The following is a 23,644-nucleotide window of genomic DNA, read 5'->3' as shown; positions in this document are numbered from 1 at the left end:
CCAACCACCGCCGTCTCCCCCCCCCCCCCCCCCTCCGCACTGGGCAACGGTGATTTAAATAGTGCCAGAGAGGGAAGGTGTCTGTGTGAGATAGAGGAGCCTCTCTGGAAAGAATAGGAGTGTGCGTCGCAGACTGCCACACGGTGGAGCAAAGCCTGACCAAACTTTGCTTTTTTTTTTTTGTTTTTTTTTTTTTCCCCCCTCAAAATTTTTGGACCAACCACCCCCCCCGCCCCCCCCAACCCCCCTCCTTGCACCCCACTCCCCTGAACTGAGACACAAAGTTTAGAAATTCCCACCAAACATTTTCTTTTAAATTCCACTTTGACTTTTTCTGCTTTTCATTCCTTTAACAACAAAAAGCAACAAGTTGCTGCCTTCCAGCAGCTTTTTCCTTTTTCCTCCACACAGAAGAGAGAACAAAAAAAAAAAAAAAAAAAAGAGAGGAAAAAGCAGAAATGTTACAGACAAATTAGCCGCCGTGGCCTCTGAGTGTGCCACCGCCGTGACACGGGCTGCCATGCTCGTGTCCAACGTGAGTCTGAGCGGCTGCGCGGAATCCAGCGGCGCGCTGTGCGCCGGAGCCGGGGACGGGCGGCTGGGGGGCGGTTCGTTCCGGACCACCCTCAGCCCGACAGGACACCTGGTCGTGGCTGTCTGCCTCGGCTTCATCGGCACCTTCGGACTCCTGAACAACCTGCTGGTGCTCGCGCTGTTCTGTCGCTACAAGATGCTGCGCTCCCCCATCAACCTGCTGCTGATGAACATTTCTGTCAGCGACCTGCTGGTGTGCACGCTGGGGACTCCGTTCAGCTTCGCGGCCAGCACGCAGGGACGGTGGCTCATAGGAGCAGGCGGGTGTGTGTGGTACGGCTTCGCCAACTCCCTGTGTGGTGAGTAGAGATGCAGAATTAGTCAGGATGCTGGTATTTCTGCTTCATCTTGGAGATGATGTGTGGAGGCTGTATTTTCATGTGAGATGTGCTTTTGGTCGGTGAGGAGGGTGTTTGGAGCTTTTTATTCTCCTCTCGTGTGGCTGAAACGATCCTTGACTGCGCCATGTAGTGATGTGTACTTTATGTTTGCATGAAACTTTAGGATGAAAGAATGAAAAGACTGTAAATGTGTTGAAATGGTGAAGCTGAGAGCCGGGTTTGAGCCAGCTTGGATGACAAACAGGCTGTTTATCTTGTTGAAATGTCGCATTTCTCTCTCTATTTTCTTCTTTTAATTATTTGCATGATCAGGCTTCAGTTGCTCACAAAAGTGCAGGTAATCTCACTTTATTCTTTGCAAAAGACAGCCACCCAGAATTTAATTCACCACAAGTGAAACACGGATTGATTCTGATGTGAATTCTCTGTCACGGACGCGCGTGTTGCGTTCAGGTGATTAGTCATAAAACAGTTGTTTGGTGCGTTGCAGGTCGTTTATCTCTGGGATAAACTGCATCGCAGACTGTTGAATCACCTCTGAAGCTGGCTCCGCATGCATTTCCACCGCAGAGGATAGTCTCTGGTGTGTGTGTGTGTGTGTGTGTGTGTGCGTGCAGGGAAGCATGTAGTGTTGGGAAGCAGATGCTCCTCCATTTGTTCAAATGTCTTAAAAAAGTCAGAAAACATGTCAGCTGCTCACAGCGCAGAAAGCAGCCCTCAGCCTGCCGTTAAATGTCTGCTAAATGTTTGTTAACGTGGAGTTTAGAGGCTGAGAGAGGAAGCAGCTGCCGGTGCAGGTCTGTGGGGGTGGGGGGGGTTGGTCCGTGGAAAGGGGGGGGGGGGGGGGGGGGGGGGGACATGACAGGGAAAAGGGGGACGCTGCATGGTCTCTGGTCTCACAAGAGCTGGTATCAGGTGCAGATGATGAAACTGAGAATTAGGCAACTTCCCACGTGGAAAAGAGCCAAGATGGAGAAAGAAGTTTTAAAAAATGCTCACAGTTTCTAGTGGACAAAATGTGCTTAATTATAGGCGCAAATAAAAGTGTTGCATGAAACATGGGCTGTTTTCATTTGGACACGTTTAGCTAAAAAAAAAAAAAAGAAGGGGAAACCGTGTTCCAGGCTGCGGTTCTGAATAGTTCCCAGAATGAGCAAGAACTGATCTTTTTAGGTGTGTTTTTTAAAAAAAAACCTAATTTCTTTCAAACCCATCGAGACTGTTGGAGAGTTGCTGGTTTGGAAACTGGTTTCTGAAGTCTCTGACATCACCACAGATTTATAAGACTACATTTGTTTTTGTTTATTGTAAAGATTGTCTCCTGTTTTATCCAGAAAGTGTTTAAAAAGATGTCTGTTCGGCATTTGTTCGGTTTTAGTGAGAAACTAAGCTAAACTGAGGATTTTTAGGAGGCTTTGTTGCACAAAGCCAAAGACGGCTGTAAGGAGGTGCAGGTAGCTGTTTGGTCTTTTTTTTTTTTTTCTAATTACGCAGCAACAAGTTTCCACTGCAGCTCTGAAAGACTTTCTGAGGAAACAGATGAACATTTGGTTTAGACTCTAAGTGACCTCTGAGATGATCAGACTGAACGGTGTTGCGGTTCAACAACAAACGTGACCTTAATGGGAGAGTCATGTTGTAAAACCTTCTGCTTGATCCTCGTTCCAAAATATCTCATCATAAGCTTGCAGATTAATTTTCACTTCATCTTTATTTAACCAGATAAAAATCTAACTGAAAATAGATTGTTTTGCAAGTGTTAAAACCGGCCAAGAAAGCAGCAGGACTGCAAGTTGATAATATACCACTAAACAGACAGACAAGCGTCAAACAAAGCAAATAAAAACAAACATATCAAGTCAACTATGCAAAGTTTAAAAGCCTCTTTTTTAGCCCTTAAAATCAACTTAAACCTCCGTAAATGAACATTTTAAGGTGTTTGATGACATTTGGAGATAATTTTTTTCCCTCCCTGTTATGAGAAGAAGTGTTTTCAGAAAGGGAGGAGCAGGATTTCCCCACAGGAACACCTCTCCTGGTCTGAAGCACAGAAGTGGATCGATTATGCTTTGGTGCTTGTGTTGCTGCTCGCACCAAAGGGGAACACTTCCACGCTCCAATCAATCCCACGCCAGGAGACTGCGGAAGCAAACACCACATTAATGAGAAATGTTCTCCTCACACCTTAAAAACCCACAAAGGAACAACCGAAAGAAGTTCTTCATCTTCATCATCATCATCATCGCACAATGTTTTCATCTAAAACCTCTGGACTGTTCTCAAAACGGCAGCAGATGCATGAAACCTCAGACCCCCCCCCCCCTCCATATAAACACATAACTGAAGCCTCTTTTCAGGAAGAAAAGCTGAAGATCCTCCTGATGGATCTTTAGCTGATTATAAAAGCTGTTTCTGTAAACCAGCAGCGATGAAAGCAGCTCTAAATGTTTGCTTTCGGCCATTTTTTTTGTTTTATTTGCCATTTTTAAACAGTAAAAGGAAGAAATGAGTCACTCAGTTTGGTGAAATTTAAAAATCCCAGTAGCATTTATTCATTATTAGCATTAGCATTTACACGTTTCAAGTCGTCCACGGAAGTTCCTCGCATCCCATGCGTGCGCTTTCATTCGGTTTCCACCAGTAGAGCTCGCAAATTTTCATCAAAGGTGCTGAATTTTATGGACGGATTCTTTTGAAATCCTAAAGCTCAGCGGCCGCTTGAATGAAAAACACTGGAATTGCTTTCCGCGGGGACAGGAAAACAACAGCTGAAATTTTCAGGAGCTGCTCTGAAACAGAGACCTTGGCGTCCCCGCGCAGCTGCAAACGGACTCGATACTCGAAGCTCGCCGTCCGCAGCTTCGCTTTGATGAAGTTTCCATAAAGGTCTCATAAATCTTTCACAAAAGGTTCCTCTCATATCTGATCTCCTGATGGTTAAAGACCGGCTCTGGCTGCCGGGAAGCACCTGCGGTCAGCGCTCAGTGTAATTTGAGGCGGCAGGTTTTTTGCATTTATAGTTGGTAGAAAATTCGCTTTTATGCACATGAATTTGTTGGGGATGCAGAGAAAACACGGTCATTTGCATCATTTCTGGTCCATGATTCCCCTCCTGTACATCTTTTATCCAGTCACATGCATGTTTTTGCTATCTGCCTCAGATCCTTCAGCATGCTTTGTTGCTACAAGGGAAGGAACAATAAACGTGCACATTTCTCACTCAGTGAATCCGATTTCTTGCAGCAGGCTTTGCCGCTAATCTACCCTGCCTCTTTCCTCCCTGTAATGCTAAAACCTTTCACATGGTACGCCTAACTTGACTAAATTAAATCATCTTTCCCACGAGATCCCCTCCAATTTGTCCCTTTTTAAATTCATAACCAGCTTCAGTCTGTTACGTTCGCTTCCTCTAAGTTGAGTCGGTAATTTGCAGTCCAGGATGGCTTCATTTTCAGTCAGATCACAGAGGAAAAAGAGAGAAAAGAAGAAGAAGAAGAAGAAGCAGTCTTCTCTCAGCATCCAGATGTGCTGTGACTGTACCCATTGTCTCGCTAACTCGAGTGCTGTGGCAAGATTAAGGGCCATCTAAAGATGTGTAACACTGACATCCACAAGGAGCCAATTTATCAAATTCTGTCTGGCAGAACTTTGGCTTCTACAAACCAAAAACACTGCAGGGAGACGGAGAGAGAGAGAGAGAGAGAGAGAGAGAGAGAGAGAGAAATGGCTGGCAGACATCATTAGAGCAACCATTGGTTATGGACAAGTAATTCCTCAATGGGCTCATAAGAAGAAATAGTGAGGGAGGGTCAGAGAAAGGAAAAGTGAAATTGATTGTTTGGATGAATAATGCTCCGTGCAGCTTTTGACCAAGTGACTGTGTCTGTCTTCACCAAAACTATATAAAGCTTTTCCAAATGATCAATGCTGCCTCAACTTAGAGGGCCTGGTTGTCAAAGACAAAAGACGTTGTTAGCCTGGTGGCTGGCTGCAGATTCCGCCTCCCTCTCAGCATCGATTTCTATTCTTTCCTCGCTTTTAAATAACTGACAATCGGCTGCTTTGACTTTATGCCAGAAGCTCAGCTGACGATGAACTCCCGGCTTCCTTGCAGCCGCTTCGTGCCTCCTCCGCTCCTCTTTTCTGCCTCGTTCTCGCTAAACTTTTCTTTTCCTTCCACCATGGCGTGGAGGAACAAGCTCTCCCGCTCAGTCTGCGTGTTCCTGCATGCTGCCGGCCGCTTCCCGCCCCGAGTGGAATCTGCACACAGTCACTGGATTAACCTTGCACTGCTGAGCCGCCTCGCAGCATACTGAAGCCAGACCGGCCTCCGTTGCAAACAAACACACACACACACACACACACACACACACACACACAGAGAGAAAAGAAAAGACTGTGCAGGGGAGAGGAGTTGCATATACATGTGCATCACGCTGGCACCAGCTACACCTGGCCAGGGTGATGATAATGTGTTGTGATGTTATAGAAATCTCAGCAGGAAGAAAGAAACAGAGACAACAGTGCTGCACGGTAAAGGTCAGAGGTCAAGCCGAGTGATGGGCTGAGCGGATGAACGGTGAATTAAAAGCCTCGTAATGCTCAGATAAATATCTGTTCGGATGAGAGGTGCCGGGTTTCGTAGCGCCGAGATGCTCGGCTGGTTTTTATGCGCACGCGACGGCCGAGGTAAGCGCGCTGGGGTGGGATTCCCAGAACACACACACACACACACGTCTCCATTCACTCCTTTGTCTCTCATTCAAAAAGCCTTTTGCTGGATATTCGGCACCAGAGCCACCAGCGGACGCTTTTCAGAAGACTGAAAGAGAGACAGAAACGGTGTCTTTCCTTCTGAAATCAGATCACACGACGTCTCATTTTAGAATATTAGATTCTGCTGCAGCATTTGATCTGGTGACATCACATGCCACAAACAAACATTCCCTCGTCATGCACGTGGTGCAAAACCGCAGATGTGCTGTGCTCATCAACACCATGGGTATGAGGATGTGCTGATACATGCTTTTTTTTTTTTTTCTTCTTTTTTTTACAAAATTAAAATAAAGCATTAAAAGTAAAGAGCATGAACAAGCACAGCAGTTTTCTACAGGCTGCCCAGGTGGCAAAGCATTTTTTGGCTCCAATATGGCCCACATTCGCACTTTTCTTATGACCCACATTTGGCCTTGAATGGAGCTGATGCGTCTGGGTGTGTGTGGCTGTCTGGAGTCGGACTCAGACATATTTCCACCAGATGTGCCCCAGATCTGCACTTTTCTCTGGGTCTGTCTGGCCCCAATAACACCTGCTGTATGTCATGTTAAATACAGTTAATGACATGTGGGTCACATGCACCTATTTAGCGTATACTGCAATGCCAACATGCGCATCATCAGATTCAGTGTGATATACTGGTTTTCTTTGTTTTTTTTAAAATCCAATTCAGCCTTATATGAACACAGTAATAATGAATTAGGCTGAACTGGATTGCATTTAACTGGACTTTAGCTGGATTTTCTCCGAGCCCTGATATTTATCTGTTAATTCAACTGAACTGAGCAGAAAAGAAGCCCAGATTAGGCCTACATGTGTTCCTGGTAGGTCTGGGCGATTAATCCGATTTTAATCTCAATTACGATCTGGGTTTTCAACGATGATAAAAATAAAAAGGTGTGATTATTTTTCTCTCTGCAGTTTCCTCTCCTGCTGTCTTCAGCTGCTAATCGAGCGTCTCTGGCGTTGCAGCGCTGTGCTGTAAACTCCTCCCACAGCCGCTTTGCTTTCATTCAGACACTGTTGCCAACTTGGAGACTTTCTCGCTAAATCTGGCGACTTTTATTGTTAAAAGCGACAAATCTAGCAACTTTTATTGGAGTTATTAGAGACTTTTCTGGTGTTTTGGTGACTGACTTGAAGGCACATATTGTTCTGCAGTTACTGTAAGGAAGGAGCAGCGGGAGCCTCTCCCGTCCTAAAGCACTCCCAGGCGGCCAGTCTCAGTCGGCTCCGGCTGCAGGTCCATGTAGAATAACTGCAGCAGGTTGTGGAAGTTCACCTAAACATAGTTTATACCATTGTCAGTGACAACTGGCTGCATTATTTTCCTATACATAGTTCGGCGAGTTAAACACTGTAATATCCCTCGGTTACAAGGCGTTACCATAGCAACGCGTTAATCAGCTGGTTCAGATCAGCGAGACGGCGAGTACATCCAGGCCAACATAAAATAGTTCCTATGTAAGTGGTAAAAGCGGATTAAACAAGTCGGAACCGTCCATTAGACGGTTATTATGCACGACACGGAGTCTAGAACACGACGCACAGCGTTGTTTATAAATACTGGATAATTGGGTTAAATAATCGAGATCTTAACTTCAGTCAAAATAATCGTGATTATAATTTTTGTCATAATCGAGCAGCCTGGTGTCTGGCCTGTGGTGATGGACAGAAAGCTTCGGCATCATTGTGATGACCGGGTCTCAGTGTCGACGTCTCTGGTTGCGAGCAACGTACGAGAGCTGCATGATGTCGTGTTAGTTATGACGGCACTCACTCAAAGCTCATTAATGAGACCAGAGACATGTATATGCATCTCTCACCTCCAGGACTCATTACTCCACATGCCTTCCAGCCTCACCCGACATGCATGACCCAACAGGATTTACTGTAAATGGCTCCAATCAGAATTTATGTTCTTTCCATTGAGCATGTTTGGCCTGTCTCTTATTTTATACTGCATACAGTATATTATTTATCCTTTCACTTTAGGGATGCACTTTGTTAATACTCTGATCCATCAAGCAGGTTGAATGATTCATTCAGTTTAGCAGCTATTCCATAAGTATGCCATTACTCCTGAAGTTCACATGTATGGAGTTTAGGAAGACATACGATATATTTCCTGTTGCACCAGCAGGCGCTGGGATTTAGCAGAATTTTGTCACAACGTGTACATGAGCAGTGAACTGTAGATTTGCATTGCATTGAAATGTAGCATTGAATCCAGGAATTCATGGAGAAGATGATGGTACATGTTTACTGAAGGTCCTGGTAGCCACACAGGCTGAGTCAAGCCAACTGGACTTGCTTTAGTCTATTGGAAATGTTTTACTCTCATCCATTAGAGCTTCAGTTCTGTTCTTTCCAATGAACGGTTGTTTATAGTTGCACTGACGTCAGTCTTTAACATCAGACCGACGACACCTGAACACACTTAGCTGCAGCTGAAACTATGAACAATGAAACTCTAATGAGACTCCAGGTGAGTCACGTCTCTCACAAAGTCGAGAAATCTAAAAACATCAGTTGTTTTACAGACTACTTTAGGGAAATGTCCAACTCTCCCCCATCAGAATTCAAGTTCTACTGGATGAGAGCAAAACATCTTCAAGGAATGAAGCCCAGTCTGTGTGACTTGACTCAGCCAACCTACATGTTGCTTCTTGCAGCAAGACATGAGCTTTACCCTCATTAAAGCTGGGGTAGGTAATCCTGCTGAGACATTTTTTACGCTGGGTTTAGTGGTTCCTCATCCTGATAGTAGTCTGTACATTTTGTAATCATGAACAATAAGAAATATAGTTAGAATCCTCAGTTTACTGTAAATTTGTAAAAACTCTGAACAATCAAAATGTTCGGACAGAAATGGAGTTGTTTATTTCTTATGTTTCCTAAGCTTCTTCGCCCTCCTGCAGAGCATACCTGATATCCACACCCTGCATATAAACAGCGCGTTAGGATGAAAATACAAAGTAGTGAAGAAGAAACTCGGAAGGAAAACATGGCTGAGAAAATGCAGGAAGGATTTTCTCGACCCGACTCGGTTTATTTGCTTCCTGCTGAACAGCCGAGAGTTGAGAAAATCGTTGGTGGAAAAAGCTGCGAATAAAAAAGTCAAGGATCACGCAAGGAGCAAAACCAGAGGGGGAGGAGCCAAGTCAGGGCGCCACTTTTACATCTTGCTAGCTCCCCAACATGACCGACACCAGCTTTAACTTGAGTTGTTTCCTTGGTTACGTCGACTTTTCCCAAATTCTTCTTTTCAACACCAGAACATTTCATAATAAGAGCAATATGATAAACTGCAAAGAAAATAAGTTGTTTTGTTTGCTTTTTGTTACTCTGAGCAGCTCTTTTGTTGATTTACTGTCAAAAATAAAATTCCAATCTTGGAGAGAAAATCGACTCAATATCACTGTGTGTGTGTGTGTGTGTGTGTGTGTGTGTGTGTGCAATACATGATTTGCAAACTTTTAAAACTAACTTGTGTATATTGTGGTAGTTTTATGTGTAAGACATGGCTTTAACAGTATAAACAGAGACAACATCTTCCCCATCTTGAAATAAAGAAAATCCAATGAATGTCCAGACGACCCAGCACTTGAACGCATCATGTGTGCATGAAGCTGCGAGGCTCCTTGAAAACCCCCAAAACCCCTTGAGTATTTGGAAACTGATCTTGCAGTTTTACCTGTGCATACCAGGCAACTCATGCACATGTTAAGGATTTGTTTGTGTAGGAGCTTATTTCAACACAAAAACTATTAGATTTGTGTGGAATTTGTGAGTGTCATCTTTAGAGCTGCAACTATCGAGTACTTTTGGAATCGGGTTCTCTGTCGGTTATTTCTTCAAGTAATCGAGTACTCTAACGATTATTTTATTTCTTTTTATTATAATTTGTACAACAAATACTAGAAACTCAACCAAAGTAGATCTATAAGTGTATATTTGTGAAGCTGTTGCATGTGTTGTTACTACCTAATGCATGAGGAAAATGTTTTAAAATATGATACTAAAATGTTTAAAAAGTATCGTATTTTAAAATGTGCCGACGTGTTTGTGCACGCGCTCAATGTGTGGAGAAAAAAATCTCAACCGATCGCGAATTCCTGTCTTTTAAAAGATTAAAAGAAGAATTCACGTAGAAAGAAGGACTGACTCGTAAACATGTCCAAAGTATCTAAGAACTAGCCGACACGCCTGTTACAAGTGTGTCTGTTTAAAACGTAATAAAAGTTTGCTGCAGGAACAGAGGCTCCGCCTGCCGTCACACGCTGCCTAAAACATGCGCTATGACTCTGCGTGTGTGCAGGAGAGACAGATGAGAGATGGATTACAAGACGGTTAACGTGCGTTAGCAGTTTACAACTCGCCATGACTCGTCACTGCTGACTAATATCACAGGTTATAACACTACATTTTAACAGCCGCTGCTGATGTTGATATAAATCACGAAGCTGAATCTCCACCTGGAGCGGTGAAGTGGAGGGGTTTCGTTTCAGGTGCTGCAACATTGACACCTGCTATACAGCACACACACTGCACTACGTTTTCTGCCCTTTCCAGTGTGAAATGGTCCCACACTTTGGACTTTTTCGGTCTTTTCCTCCCCTCTTCTTCATTCTCTGCCATTAGAGACCAAAGCAACGAGAATCTTCAGACAGAAAGCAAACCGCTCGCCGCTGCTGTTTGAAACGTCCGTCATCAGTCCGGGTGAAACAGTCATGCTGTACAGACACACTGTAGGCGACAGGTTGTGTTTTTATATATTTTATAAATGTTTAAATATTTCATATGTTTACTGAAACAGTGATGTAGTCCCTCCGAACAGCGCAGTGGTCTGAGAATGCCGTGATGATGCATAAATAAAAATATATCACCACGTGATATTAATTAAACGGAGCCTCGAGGCAGATAATTTGTTACTCGAGTTACCTGAGTAATCGTTGCAGTCCTAGTAATCTATTTGTGGGTGCGCATCATTTCTCAGTGTTTGTGTGTGCATTTGAATATACATTTGGAAGTACTGTTAGGTATGTAGATAATGGCTCCTGCGGTTCACAAACCATGTCTTGCACATACAACTATCCAAAGCTGCACACAAATTGGTTTTCGTTTGCAAATCTTGTGGCCCCCCCCCACCCCCGACTTAAAGGTGAAGTTTGTTATTTAGGTCCTGAAAATAATCACCACAAGGTGGCAGAGTTTTACCAAATGACTTGCATATTTTTTTTATGATTATTTAAACTGAATTAACTCATTTAAATTTTACTTGTAGTTTATCACACGGCAAGAAAAAAAAATCTTAACAAGACATGTTGCCCATAATTTAATTTTTACAAAAAAAAAAAAAAAAAAAAAAAATCCTTGATGAAAAAAAAGAATGACAATAATTCTATCATTTGTTCATTTTCTTAACTGCTGAGTCCAATTCAGGGTTGTGGGGAAGCTGAAGCCAAACCCAGCAATCACTGGGTGAGAGACAGGGTACACCCTGGACAGATCGCCTGTCTGTCGCAGGACTAATGTTAACTGACAACCCCAAATAGCACAAGCACACCCTAACTTTATTCTTATGGCTGACAACAACGTAGCTACACACACCTGTGTGGTTTTCACTCAGCATTTGCCTAATTTCATTATTTAATCATATCACATATTATAAAATTATTTTGATATTTTATCCATTTAGGTTACTGTTAACAACAGAATATTGTGACACAGTATATTGTGATGATGATGAATAAAAGAAATGAGGAAGGAGGAGAAGAGGCAAATGAGACGTCACCAGGCAAACATGATGCCAAGAAATGAGATAAACGCTGGATATTAGTTGTCTAGAGAACATTTAAACTGTGCTGGTATTTGAGTTTAAAAGTTATAAATCTCCTGACGGTCATGAAAATCTTGGCTGGATGTAAAATCTGCTCATTTACAAGTTGGTGTAATTTAAACTCCATCACTATTTTCAGTCTTAATCATAAAACTAAAGCAACGCGATGAGCCACAGCATTCAGACATGTGTTGCACATACCAGTTTGGAAGCAGTGGGTTTTGTTTCTCTACAGTTTTTACAAGCTTACACAGCACTATCACTTCTAAAAGCCAAACAAAGATTAGAGCTGACTGAGCAACAAAATACCACGTCATTTGTCACAGTCTTCCAGAACAAAGTGGCCATTTCCTGTTGAGACGCACGTATCAGGCGTCATTTATCAGAACCTTCAAACTAGTTTCCACACGTGGATTAGAACAGGATTAATGTGCTGTCATTATAAGGTTTGGCAACACTCAAACACAACATGACATGCTTTAAGTTGGGCAAGATTTTGGTTTGGAGGAGGGGGGGGTGAACCATATTTTAGTCAGGAAATCAAATGACTGATGATAAAAAATAATATTAGTATTATCCCCACTGACTTCCTTCGATGGAAACACTGACTTCTATGTCACACAAAAATAGCATTTACTAAGCCTTAGGCTTTCCAGCTGCTTTATTTCACTGGTAGTTAATAAAATCGAGTTTGTTCGGAGTTATAAAGTCAGATTACCTTCAGCAAACAGCAAACAGAGAACTTTTATGGATTTCTGTTGCTAAACTTTCCGAAAGAATTAAAAAAAAAAAAAAAAAAAAAGATAACACTTGGAAACTGTGATGTACATCTATCCAAGCCACCAAGCTGCTCATAAAAACAGCTATTTATTGAATAAATAATCATTTACAAATTCAGCGTATTATTTATCAGTTTGTGATTTAAAGATATGTTAAATTATGCAAAATTGCATTCCTAATAAGACATATTGAGTGGACTGAGAAACCATGATCCATGACAAGCACATGTTTTAGATGTTCATGCCTTAAACTGTACTTGCAGTTTAGCTCAGGTCCTTCTGCTTAGAATAAAACATGGAGCTGAAATCTACCTCCAAAGTGTCGCCAGATCAGTCTGCAGCAATCTGATCCAACATCCACCAGAGATTACTCATCACAGAGAGGTCCTACTGTTAGGACCGCTTCATGTGCCCCCTGTTCTGCAACACAACACACTCTCCGGGCCACCAGAAGCACGCTCAGCTCCATACGGGAGATCTGCACCTCGGATGCTGTGAAACGCCGTCCCCGACCATCTGAGGGCTTTACAAACAATGCTTTCAAACGAGAGCGTCACACTAGCTTTCTGCTAAAAGTTCTTCTTTCTAATCATAAAATTGTTTGTTATCTTCATACTCTGTAGCACTTTGAGTTTGCCAAAAGGAAAAGTGTAATGGAAATGATAGGCCTCATAACTGGCATTAATGAAAGGCACTTTTTTCTGTTTGAGCTGTTTTCATTGTTTTCATGCTCATATGTAGTATTACTCTCCCTTAAAACTTTGATCTCACACTCAGAAAGTCCGTACTTGCATGCAAATATCAAGTGTGTTTTACTTTAGTTCAAAACTTTGCTAGTCTTTATGAATTTCTGTGTTTTTTAACGCAAATGACCACGAGTCAAACTTAAGTTCTTCTCCACACTCAGACTACATTTATATTCACAAATCTTTGCTCTTGAACTTTATTTTATTCATGTTCCCAGGTTGTTGTGAGAGGAGCCTGTTCCAGTCAAATTAAACCTTTCTTACATATTAGTTACGGATGTATAATAAACATTATACTGCGAGCACTTGCATATATATGAAGCTGAAGAGTTATTTTAAAATGCAAAAGTTGTCCATCCTTTGATTTTAAGAAGAAAGAAGCAGATAACAAGAAGATGACTCCTAATTCTACTTGTGTGATGACCTCTTGCATCCTCTGTTACTCCTTTTGTTTGCTGACTTCAGGATGGATATACCCTCCTCCTGCAGTTATGTAGCCACTCCAGAGTTCTCTACACTACACCGTTGTGTATCAATATTTAAAGCAGACGTCACCATCTCTGGTTTTAGTGAGCTACCATCCTGCAGGTTTTACGTTATGGTGCAACACATTTGATTCAAATGAAAAGGTTCTCCAACAACATCTTGTCATCTTCTGCACCTGCTTGATTTGAGTTAGGTGTGTTGAAGCAAGGAAACACTAAAACCTGCAGGATGGTAGCTCTAAAGGACCAGAGTTGGTGACCTCTGGTTTAAAGTAGAAGAAGAAAAGCATTACATGTATATTGTAGCAAGGTAATTAGCGATCTTCTGCTGCAAAGCAGCGACAGTTTGACAGGTCACTGGTCATATCTGGCATTCTACTGGCTGATTCATTTGAACATTATCCTCTCAAACAACACGAGAGCATGCAGAAAGAAATCCAAGAGCAAAAGTTCAGCAAACACACTAAATTAACCAAGAGGCAGCAGGATTTAGGACTGAACATATTTGCATGCAGGCAAGGACCTTTTGGGCGCGTCAGCAGGGTTTTGAAGGTGAGGAGTAAAATGATTAAGCTGCTCTCAAATAGAAAGACTACACTCGTGATTAAAGACGCTACTAATATAGCCCCATAAAACTGCTTTACACCATTATTTAATGATGACACAATGCTTTAAAGTCACTTACAAAATCGCCAGACTAATGGTGACATGATCTTTTATACCAGCTACTTCTCCCAACTTTCCTCCCTCAAACTTGAGTGCTTTGAGTGCAGATGGGAAATGGCAGAGGATGAACAAAGGGCAGCAACACGCAAAGCTGGGCATCTGTCATCAAAAGTACTCTATACTGGAAACACACTTGGGGTTGGTTGCTATGACTCACCCCAGATCAAACGGAAGCAGAAGTGGATTGTTGTAAAGCTGTGTTGACTCAATAATATTGCAGTAATTGAACAAATAAAAGCTCAGAGTTAATCAGTGTAACAAGGAAAAGCAGAAAAGAGTTTAATATCTGAGACCAGAACAACAGACTGGGTCTCATAGACTCTGCAGTCAGAGGTGTACACAGTTTGGCCAGTGTCCACACACAGACAAAAACACCTGCGTCTTCATGGCTGAGCTAAAACTTGTCTCCATCTTTTTAAAATGGCTCCCACTCCTTCATCCAATTCCTTTCTTTTCTCCCTTTTTGTTTTTACTCATTCATTGTGGTGAGAAGTCAGTAAAAGGCTTCTTTAAAAGGCTGCTCAGGTCCCCTTGACTGTCACTGAAAATCAATGGGCTTAACCAACAGCTCCATGGATCATAATGACTTCAAAACAAATAGCAAACAAGAATGAAAAGGCCAAGGGGTTGGCATGAACACTGAGCTCCAGGCTTCTGCAAGTCAGCCTCTGCAATACGCAGTAATAGAGATGCAGATGTGTCAAGACAAAGATGCTTTATGTGCCGCACTGAGCAGTTATAGAAAGATAAGAAAGCCTTTTGAAATTTCTGCATTGTTGTTGTTTTTTTTTTTGTTTTTTTTTAACTGGGTTGCCTCTGAAACGCTCCGGGTGGTGCCTTTGTTTCTAATTTACAGCAGTAAGGATCTGCTGCAGGTCACACAATATGAGCCGAACTATTAGCTGTAGTTTTACTATCCTGCACAACTCGCTCAGGCAGTTATTTTCTCCAACTATATCCTGCCCTCCCTGTGAACTGATAAAATCATAAAACTCACTTTAACTGCACCGTTTTTGATTTCAGAGAGTTGTGAGGCTTTAAATCACAATGGGAGGATAAGGACGTGGACAGACTGTGTTCTGTCATCTGTTTTATGGTTCGATTGAATGGACTAAACGGGCCTGCACATGTTGTTTCCAGTCTTATATCCAACTTCTCCAAGTGAAAGTATTGTATTTGATTGCATTTATTTGCTTAAAACATGTAGAAAGATGCTTGTAATGACATTGACTCTGTTTTCTGTGTACACTCTAGGCATTGTGTCCTTGATCTCCTTGGCCATCCTTTCTTATGAGCGCTACAGCACCATGATGACCCCCACTGAGGCCGATTCCTCCAACTATCGGAAGATCTCCCTGGGCATCCTCCTGTCCTGGGTTTACTCGCTCATCTGGACCCTGCCACCACTCTTTGGCTGGAGCCACTATGGTCCAGAGGGTCCTGGGACCACGTGCTCCGTCGACTGGACAACCAAAACGGCAAATAACATCTCTTACATCATCTGCCTGTTTGTCTTCTGTCTCATCGTGCCATTCCTGGTGATCGTCTTCTGCTATGGGAAACTTCTGTGTGCCATTAGACAGGTGAGTCATTGAATGGATGGAGTATATTTACTGAACTCATACTAGTGAGTCTGAGCCACTTCAATGACGTTAAATGTTCACACAACCTAGTCTCAGAAAAATGTAAATTAAGCTAACTTAAACTTGATCACGTAATTCTCGGCGACAGGCACAATATTTGGACTTTTATTACATGCTATTGGATTTATTGATGCTGAGTCCGGCTCTTGTCAAAAATTACACCCTTTTGACTCAGCTCTCTTATGCTCTTCATTTAGTATCACTCAGAGGACTTATTTTAACTTAAGTTTAGCAATTTTAAATGGTTTGTATGGACAAGGTAAGCACTTATTTCTAACCCAATTTTACCCTTCTTCTGCACAAATACAGTTGCTATATAATGTTTTAATCCAACATTTAAATGAACAGCTGAAAGGAAGAAATTGAAATAAATAAAGGCCAAATGATGAAGATTATGATACATTAGATTCAGCAATGCTCCTTTTTTGTCCCTCAAGATATTTGCTTTTTAAATCCTATTTGTTTCTATCTGTCTCTATGCCTAGTTTGTATCACAACACTCTGTCTTTTAAGAGTTTTCTCCCCTTTCTTCTTTCATATAATATATGACCATAGCCTGTCTTTTCATGTGACTGGCTGCAGGGTTTTCCGATCATCCAGTGCCTTCTGAAGATTTGACTCTTCTCAATGGGAGTCAGCACTTCTTATTCACTTGATGACTAACTGTATGCTTAATTAGAAAATAACTAGCTTAATTTAGTTGTTTAAAGTTGCATTAACACCTATTTTACATTAAATCAAATTTACACACACTAATAAAATTATTTAGTTTTCCTCTACTCTGAAGATTACTTTTTTAAAGGTGGTTCATTTTTGTTTGGTGTACATGTTTAAACATTTCAACAAGCCAGGTAGCTTATATTAAAATAAAATCCAAAATCGTTACTATACATTACATGCTAAGCTATTTCAAGCCTAGCATGTAAGCTGCTTGAGTCAAACTGACTTAGCAAGTAGCTAGCTATTAATTTCCACCTGTCGATGCATAAAATATTTAAGCTAACCTAACTTTGGAAGCTAAGATGCTAGAAGTTTCGTTCAGGACATAGAAACAAATACTGAGTTAAAACTACAGAGAATATGCTTACATTAATTTCAACTAACCACAAATCAATGCTAAATGCTAACATTACCATTAATCTGAGAAAAGTGAAAGCTAATATTAGCTAGCATACATTAGCTCTAGTTATAGTTTGTTTCAGACTCCAAGTGGTATTAAATAATTCATGCAATACACTTCTCACACAAATTCATTTTTTCCTTTTCGATAACAATGATGTACAATATAATAAAAACATCAAACTTATGTTATGGTTTCTAAATTTCACCTCCAGCTGATTCAGCTGACAATCTAATAGTAGAACGATACAACTAGATTCTATCATCTTCCTGACACTTGATACGGCCATAAATTTTATTACCAACATAGAAAAGGTCAAAACTTCAATATTGACTTCTGCCATATAAAAATCTCAAGAGATGTGTGCAGAGTATTTCTTTCTTTATTAGGACAGTTGTGTCATCTATACTGTGTGGAATGAATGACCAGGATATCAGCAGATTTCTTCAAAACAAAAACAGCAACAACAAAAAACTACAACTAAGTAAATGAATCAATTCCACTATGGTAAAATATGTTGTTTGTTATCTGCTGTATGTATCTCTCTGATCTGCTGCGGTAAAAGATCAAATCCTTCATTCTAACATCCTATAGCTTAATATTGTGGTCACATCTGTAAAATGCTACTTAAAGCAGCATTTTTCAGTTCATCCAACATCCGTCCAAAGCTGTACAGCAGTGACCCAAAACCTGCAGCTTGGCTTGTTTTGAGACTTGGTTGGGTCTGCAGTGAAGAGACGTGGCACACCTGGCCAAGCTTGTTATATAAGACCCAAGCCGAATGCTAACTTCCACTCCTCAGAGTAATACCAAGACACTTGATGAATATTGGTCCTGATCACGTCAATGAATATTCAGCAGTTACCTGCTCTGGGGTGAGGACGACAGCAGGTCATCCAGACCGTGTTTTCTGGGATTTGCTCCTCTTTCTCCCCTTGGCTATGAACCGTGGCACAAGCTAACGGATGTTTGCTTTGTCACACACTGTCTCACTCTGACGGAAGGGAGGAATATAAGCAGAGACAGTGTTGGATAGTGTGTTTGCTGGCTCTCTGAGGAAGCCATACACCACAAGAAAATATTCACACACAAACACAATTTCTATGAGTAGATCTCTGAGCTAGGACTACAACTTACCTAGACTGTGAGAATTATATTTTCTTTGACAAATAATTCAGAGCATGCTTTTGTATATGTTTGTGTGTGCTTTTTCCATCCTGATAAACTGGTGAGTGACATTGAACGACAACAAAAACCAACTCATCTAATAACAGCAACATTTATTTCTTCTTGTTTTTGGTGTTTTGAGCATCTTATCTCTTTGCCTGTCAGAAAACACATGGGGCTCTGTGTGTAGATGAAGAAGGAGGCTGGGGAAAGTAATAGTGTTCAGTTCGCTTTCTCTCTTTGTCTTTGTCTGCTTTCTCCCACTTTTTCCTCTCTCTCGTTCATCTACTGTATGTCAGCTTCAACTGCTTTGTTTCTTTCTCTTACACTTTACCAGCTTCTTTGTGCAGGATTACATGAGCTTTCTTTATCTGGACTTCACCCTGCTGCTTCCAGCTGCTCTCACAATGACAAAGCTATGTAAAATAAAGGCTATAGTTCTCCTGTCAAGTCACACAGGTTAACATCGGCTGGGACAGATAAAGATAGCTTATCAAATGATTATGGACCAGTAAATGGACCAGAAGGTAGAAAAAGGGCAGGTATAAAATTAAAAACCTTCTACTTTCTTGATAGTGATACTGTTCTCTTTTTTTTTTTCTTTTTATATATCTTCCAATTATAGTGAATGGAGTTTTTTTTTTTTAATCGGTGCATAAAACAGAAGCTTCAAAGAATATCGCAAACAATTTATTTAAAAGTTTACTGTTTTTCCCCCCTTTGGGGAAATCTAACATTTCTTGTCGAACTGATCGTGATGACTTGCAAATTCTTTTAAGTACTTACGCATCAAATTATTATTTGTCCATTTGCCGTTTGTTACCAAGTGAAATGTCAAATTATTGTTAAATTGTATCATTATTGTATCCACCGGGGCATAAAGGACTTGTGTACAACAGGATTTTGTGCAAAGTTTTTAGCAGAAAGTCATGCAAAAGGTCTCAGAAACTGTATTTATTAAAAAATGATGAATTCATTGTTATAGGGTTAATAATGGAGTCCAGTGTTGCAAGAAAAAACAAGTGTTTTTTTTACATATTTCTATAGAGTTGTAATTTCAACAAATGAGCATAGAAATTTTGTTTCGATTGCTAATTGTTGTAAACATTTCTGTGTTCAGCTGAAAAGATATGAATACATATACGTAAATTTAGGAATATTAAAGTATGGCACATGGATGGTGACATAAGTGGAAAACATTTTAATCCGTGGTGAAACGTTCCTAATTTGGAGACTTAGTAATAAAAAGAAACTAAGCAATTAACTTGTGGCTATAAAGATATTTTACAAAATATTTCAAGACATTAAAATATGTTTAACATATGTTTTGGACTTTATAGGTATACATATAACTGATGATGTTATTTTAATTTAGTTTAATTATAATATTGACATTAATTATGATGTAACTGAGCATCCTGGCTTTGCTTACGTAGTTGTTTCCTACAACATAATAAACTGAGATATCATCTAATCTGATGCTACTAAATGGGCCCCTATAAAAAGCTGTATTAATGTTGTTGTTTGTTTTGTTTGGCTGAGCACTGAAGGCAGTGTAAAAGCCTATTGAAACTCTAGCATTGATTATTTGGTTTTGTGTTTTAAATATCTACATGCATAATATATACCCAGACACACACACACACACGCACACATTTTGCTTTGTATTTTAATTCTGAGATTTCCTATAAATTTAATCAAAATCTGTCTGTAACCTTTTGAGTGATGTTGCTTACAGACAGACTGGCGACAACATAAAAACCAACAACAGTGGGGGAAAAAAAAGGGATATTGTAACTTAAGAAGATTTGCCTTGATTTACTATAAGATAATTTAAGTAAATTTAACTTATGCTTATATAAATGTTCTACAAAATGACTATTGATCAACATAAACATGCAGATGCAGGAAGAAGACCGGACCCACCAGCTGATGCTGATGGAGTCGGACTTCCAGCAGGATGCATTGTACTGGTGCTTTCCTGGTAATTACCAGTGAACAAGTTAATCACCAGTAGGTTTAAAGCTGTCTGAAAGCTGTTTGAAACTTGACTACTTTGTATTTAAAGTTCATTAACTGCAGCGGACGCAGGGGACGTGGAACCCAGTACGAGCTGTGGTGACACAGATTTGATATTTTCATGTCCAAAGGAACATCATGTCCTGGTGAAGTTGGAAATAGCCTGCATTGGGATTAGGAAGCATGCATTACATGTTCTCCATAAAATGAGAGCTCTGTGCACCAGAACCAGGTCACTGGTACTTTGCTTCAGCAGAGCAACAGCAGAATGTAAAGTTGTTGTTTTTTTTGTCATTTCCACTCCAACCCAGTTAGACATGAATAAAAAACCTTAAATTCCCTCACTCATTACATCAACGGCGACACTAGAAGTCTTCATCTTTCACACACATTACACAAAAGGTAATACATTAAGTGACCAGTGCACCTGCCTGAATACCACCAGACAGACAAATTACAATCCCCAGTTATTCTTTATGGAAAACACAATCCATTAGATTTTTCCAGTATAACAAATACTCGTCCACCCAAAAGTTTAACAACAAAGTTAGTCTCCATATATGTCGAATACAGTTCACAACATCTGTCCAGACTGTGTTTTTGGGAAGATTGGGTTGAAGCCGTTTCTGTGTTATTGCTTGGCTTCCAGTTAACAAGTCTTTCTGTGCAGCCAACAGACTGATTGGTACGATGCCATTTAAACTGCACTAAAGGAGGTCTCTGTCCCATTACTTAGCATGCATTCCATTGTCTTCCTGCCAGTAAGGCTGAATAACTGGGCAGCTCCAAACTATGTGGAAGTGATCCACCAACTATTCTCCACACTTCCTCCAAACATAGACCCCCTGCCGTCTCACCTGTTTGTTTACATCTCAGCTTTACTGCAGAAAGGATCTGATCAAATCTCACCAGCAGAAGTCTTTCCTGAGAATCGAGCTGGTAGAACTGGATGCAACTAAACACATATTCAAGCAATCTTCTTGTGAAGCGTTATGACCGCATTTTGACTGCTTTTCCTGTTCATGTTTTTTTTTTTTTTTTTTTTTTTTACTGAATACTTCAGTATAATGTGAAAAAATCCTGCATGTGAGGTAAGATGTGTGCAATTATTAATCTCAGCCATGTACTAGAGTGAGTAAGTAGAGTTTATTTGTATCACAAAGTGCTGCACAGAGCAGATTTTTTAGCTGAGCTGAAATTTACAAGAAATAAAAACAAACATAAATAGAAAAAAATACAGAAAATGAAACTAAACTCACAAAATAAATCATAAGAACCCAAGTTTAATTAAAGGCTTGTTGGAATAAAAATGTCTAAAATCAACTTGAGACAAGAAGATAACACGTCATCATGGAAAAGATCAAGATGTTTAAGCTCTAATGAAGATGATACACTTCAGATAAGATGCATGTTATTTAGATTTTTTCACTGTAAATCACTGTTGAACTGCAGGCACAGCTAAAGAGTCATTCATGTCCAATGTAGAAGACAGAGAGACAGTTTCTTCCTTCTGTGTCGGTTACACACACAATTTGCTCTGTTGTCAAGGGGCTTAGGTATCCATCACTTGAAGCAGAAAACTGTTGAAATTACAGCGACAGAGTCATTTAGCTGACATACAACCAGATAAAGGAACAAACCAGAGCAGAAGAGGAGAAATAGGAAGAAAATGTAACCACCAAATAAAAAGCACCTGAAGAAGACACAGAAGACAGCAAACAGCAACCCCTCTACTTCTCCTGGTGGTTCGGACAGTTGTATATTCAATTCAGTTCAGCTTTATTTGTATAGCGCCACTTCACAACAATGTTGTCACAGGGCACTTTACATGCTCATCATTTAAAGCCAGTTCATACATATCCTATAATAGAAACCAACTGATTGCATTGAATCATAACTTCGATCCAACCCCCCATCCTGAGCATGCACGAGGCGACAGTGGGAAGGAAAAAAAACTCCCTTTTAACAGGAAGAAAACCTCTGGCAGAACCCAGCTAAGGAAGGGCAGCCATTTGCCTCAACTGGTTGGGGTGGAGAGGACAGGAAAGACAGAACAACATGGACTCCTTCAATGTCTGCTGCAGCACAACACGTCTGGAAGCACCGTGCCGATTTCAGACTGCGCCTGCACTGCAGCGGGAAATGTGACCATGCCGCATGACCAGAAAACATCACAGGAGCCACTCGGCTGCTGTCGGTGTACGCAGCTAGAGTTCACACACTGCAGCTTGTGGACCTGTCTCCGCTGACGAGGGTCCTGTTTGGTTTAACTTCTCGCTGACGGAAACTTTTCTGATGGGACCAACATGTTGTGCTCATAGTAAAAAAAACATTTCAGTGTTATTAACAGACTGCAAAAATATTTTGTAAAAAGTCTGAAAATATTAATATGAAAATAAACGTTATTATGAAAATATCATTAATATGAAAATATGAGTAAAAAATAAATATGAAGCAGAACTGTAGGTTATGTCAATGTAACACATTGACAGTAATGTCACAAATCCAGTTCACAGTTTCACTCAAAGAGCAACAAAGACTTATTTGATTGCATCCCACCTTTCCTTATGCCCCTCAAGTTAATTTTTTTTTTTTCGTATAAAAAATAATCCATTATAAAAAAATTGGTCATTTTTATTGTTTTTATTGATATTTTTTACTTGTCTTCTTGGCTTTATAGCAGCAGAACGATGGTCTGGGTACAGTGTTGTTTTTTCCTCACTGAAATCAAGCAAAAGGGACTCGCAAAAAAAGTGCATTTATACATCTTTTTTGGTTTTAGTCTACAAAATTCAGCAATATCGAAGAATCATGAGAATCGCAATTTAAATCAAATTGGCACCTAAAAAAATCGGAATCAAATCGGGACAAAAGCATATCGTCACAGCCCAAGTACAGACAGCTGTAAGAACAACAAAACTGCAGTCTGGTCCAGAACATAAGTCAAAATGTAAGAGAAAAAAGAATAGAAATGAACAAAATGAAGTGGAAACCCACAACACATTTAAATTTACAAAGACAAAGGCAAATGACATCGTCTATCCTTGCAGTCGCCATGTCAACTAGTTTGCCCAGCTTGGTTATGCAGCTCTATCAAGGTGGCTCCTGACCACTGGCAGTTCTCGTCTGACCATGAAGTCCACGGTAGACAGACGCAGTCTATCCGAACAGGCCTAATGACTTTATTTTGATGCATCATTGCCACCATCTGGTATCAAAACACAGAAGTTAGTCTGCGCACAGAACTGACCACTAGTGGATGAACTGACAGCATTTGAAAATGTACATCCACATTTACACATGCAAACAAGCATAAATGGGCCTCAAGTGGGTGACGTAATGAACCATTCTGTGATAATTTGTGATTTTGTTCCATCTATTCAACAGAACTACCAGTTTTCATCAC

The 23,644-nt window shown here is 40.6% G+C and overlaps 1 protein-coding gene across 1 annotated transcript in view; it reads left to right on the top strand.

The window, feature by feature from the left end:
• Positions 1-520: 520 nt before the first annotated feature.
• LOC306757998 (vertebrate ancient opsin-like) overlaps positions 521-23,644 on the top strand; it is a gene marked incomplete at both ends in the record, with an annotated part of 110,612 nt that continues 87,488 nt past the window's right edge. Inside the window, 2 exons of the mRNA XM_079243205.1 lie at positions 521-893; positions 15,544-15,872. Coding sequence (XP_079099331.1) covers positions 521-893; positions 15,544-15,872 — 702 coding nt within the window. The remainder of the gene's footprint in view (positions 894-15,543; positions 15,873-23,644) is intronic.

Source organism: Telmatherina bonti, assembly GCF_933228915.1.
Source record: "Telmatherina bonti genome assembly, chromosome: 7".
Classification (NCBI taxonomy): domain Eukaryota; kingdom Metazoa; phylum Chordata; class Actinopteri; order Atheriniformes; family Telmatherinidae; genus Telmatherina; species Telmatherina bonti.
This window is presented reverse-complemented; position numbering and strand designations above follow the sequence as displayed.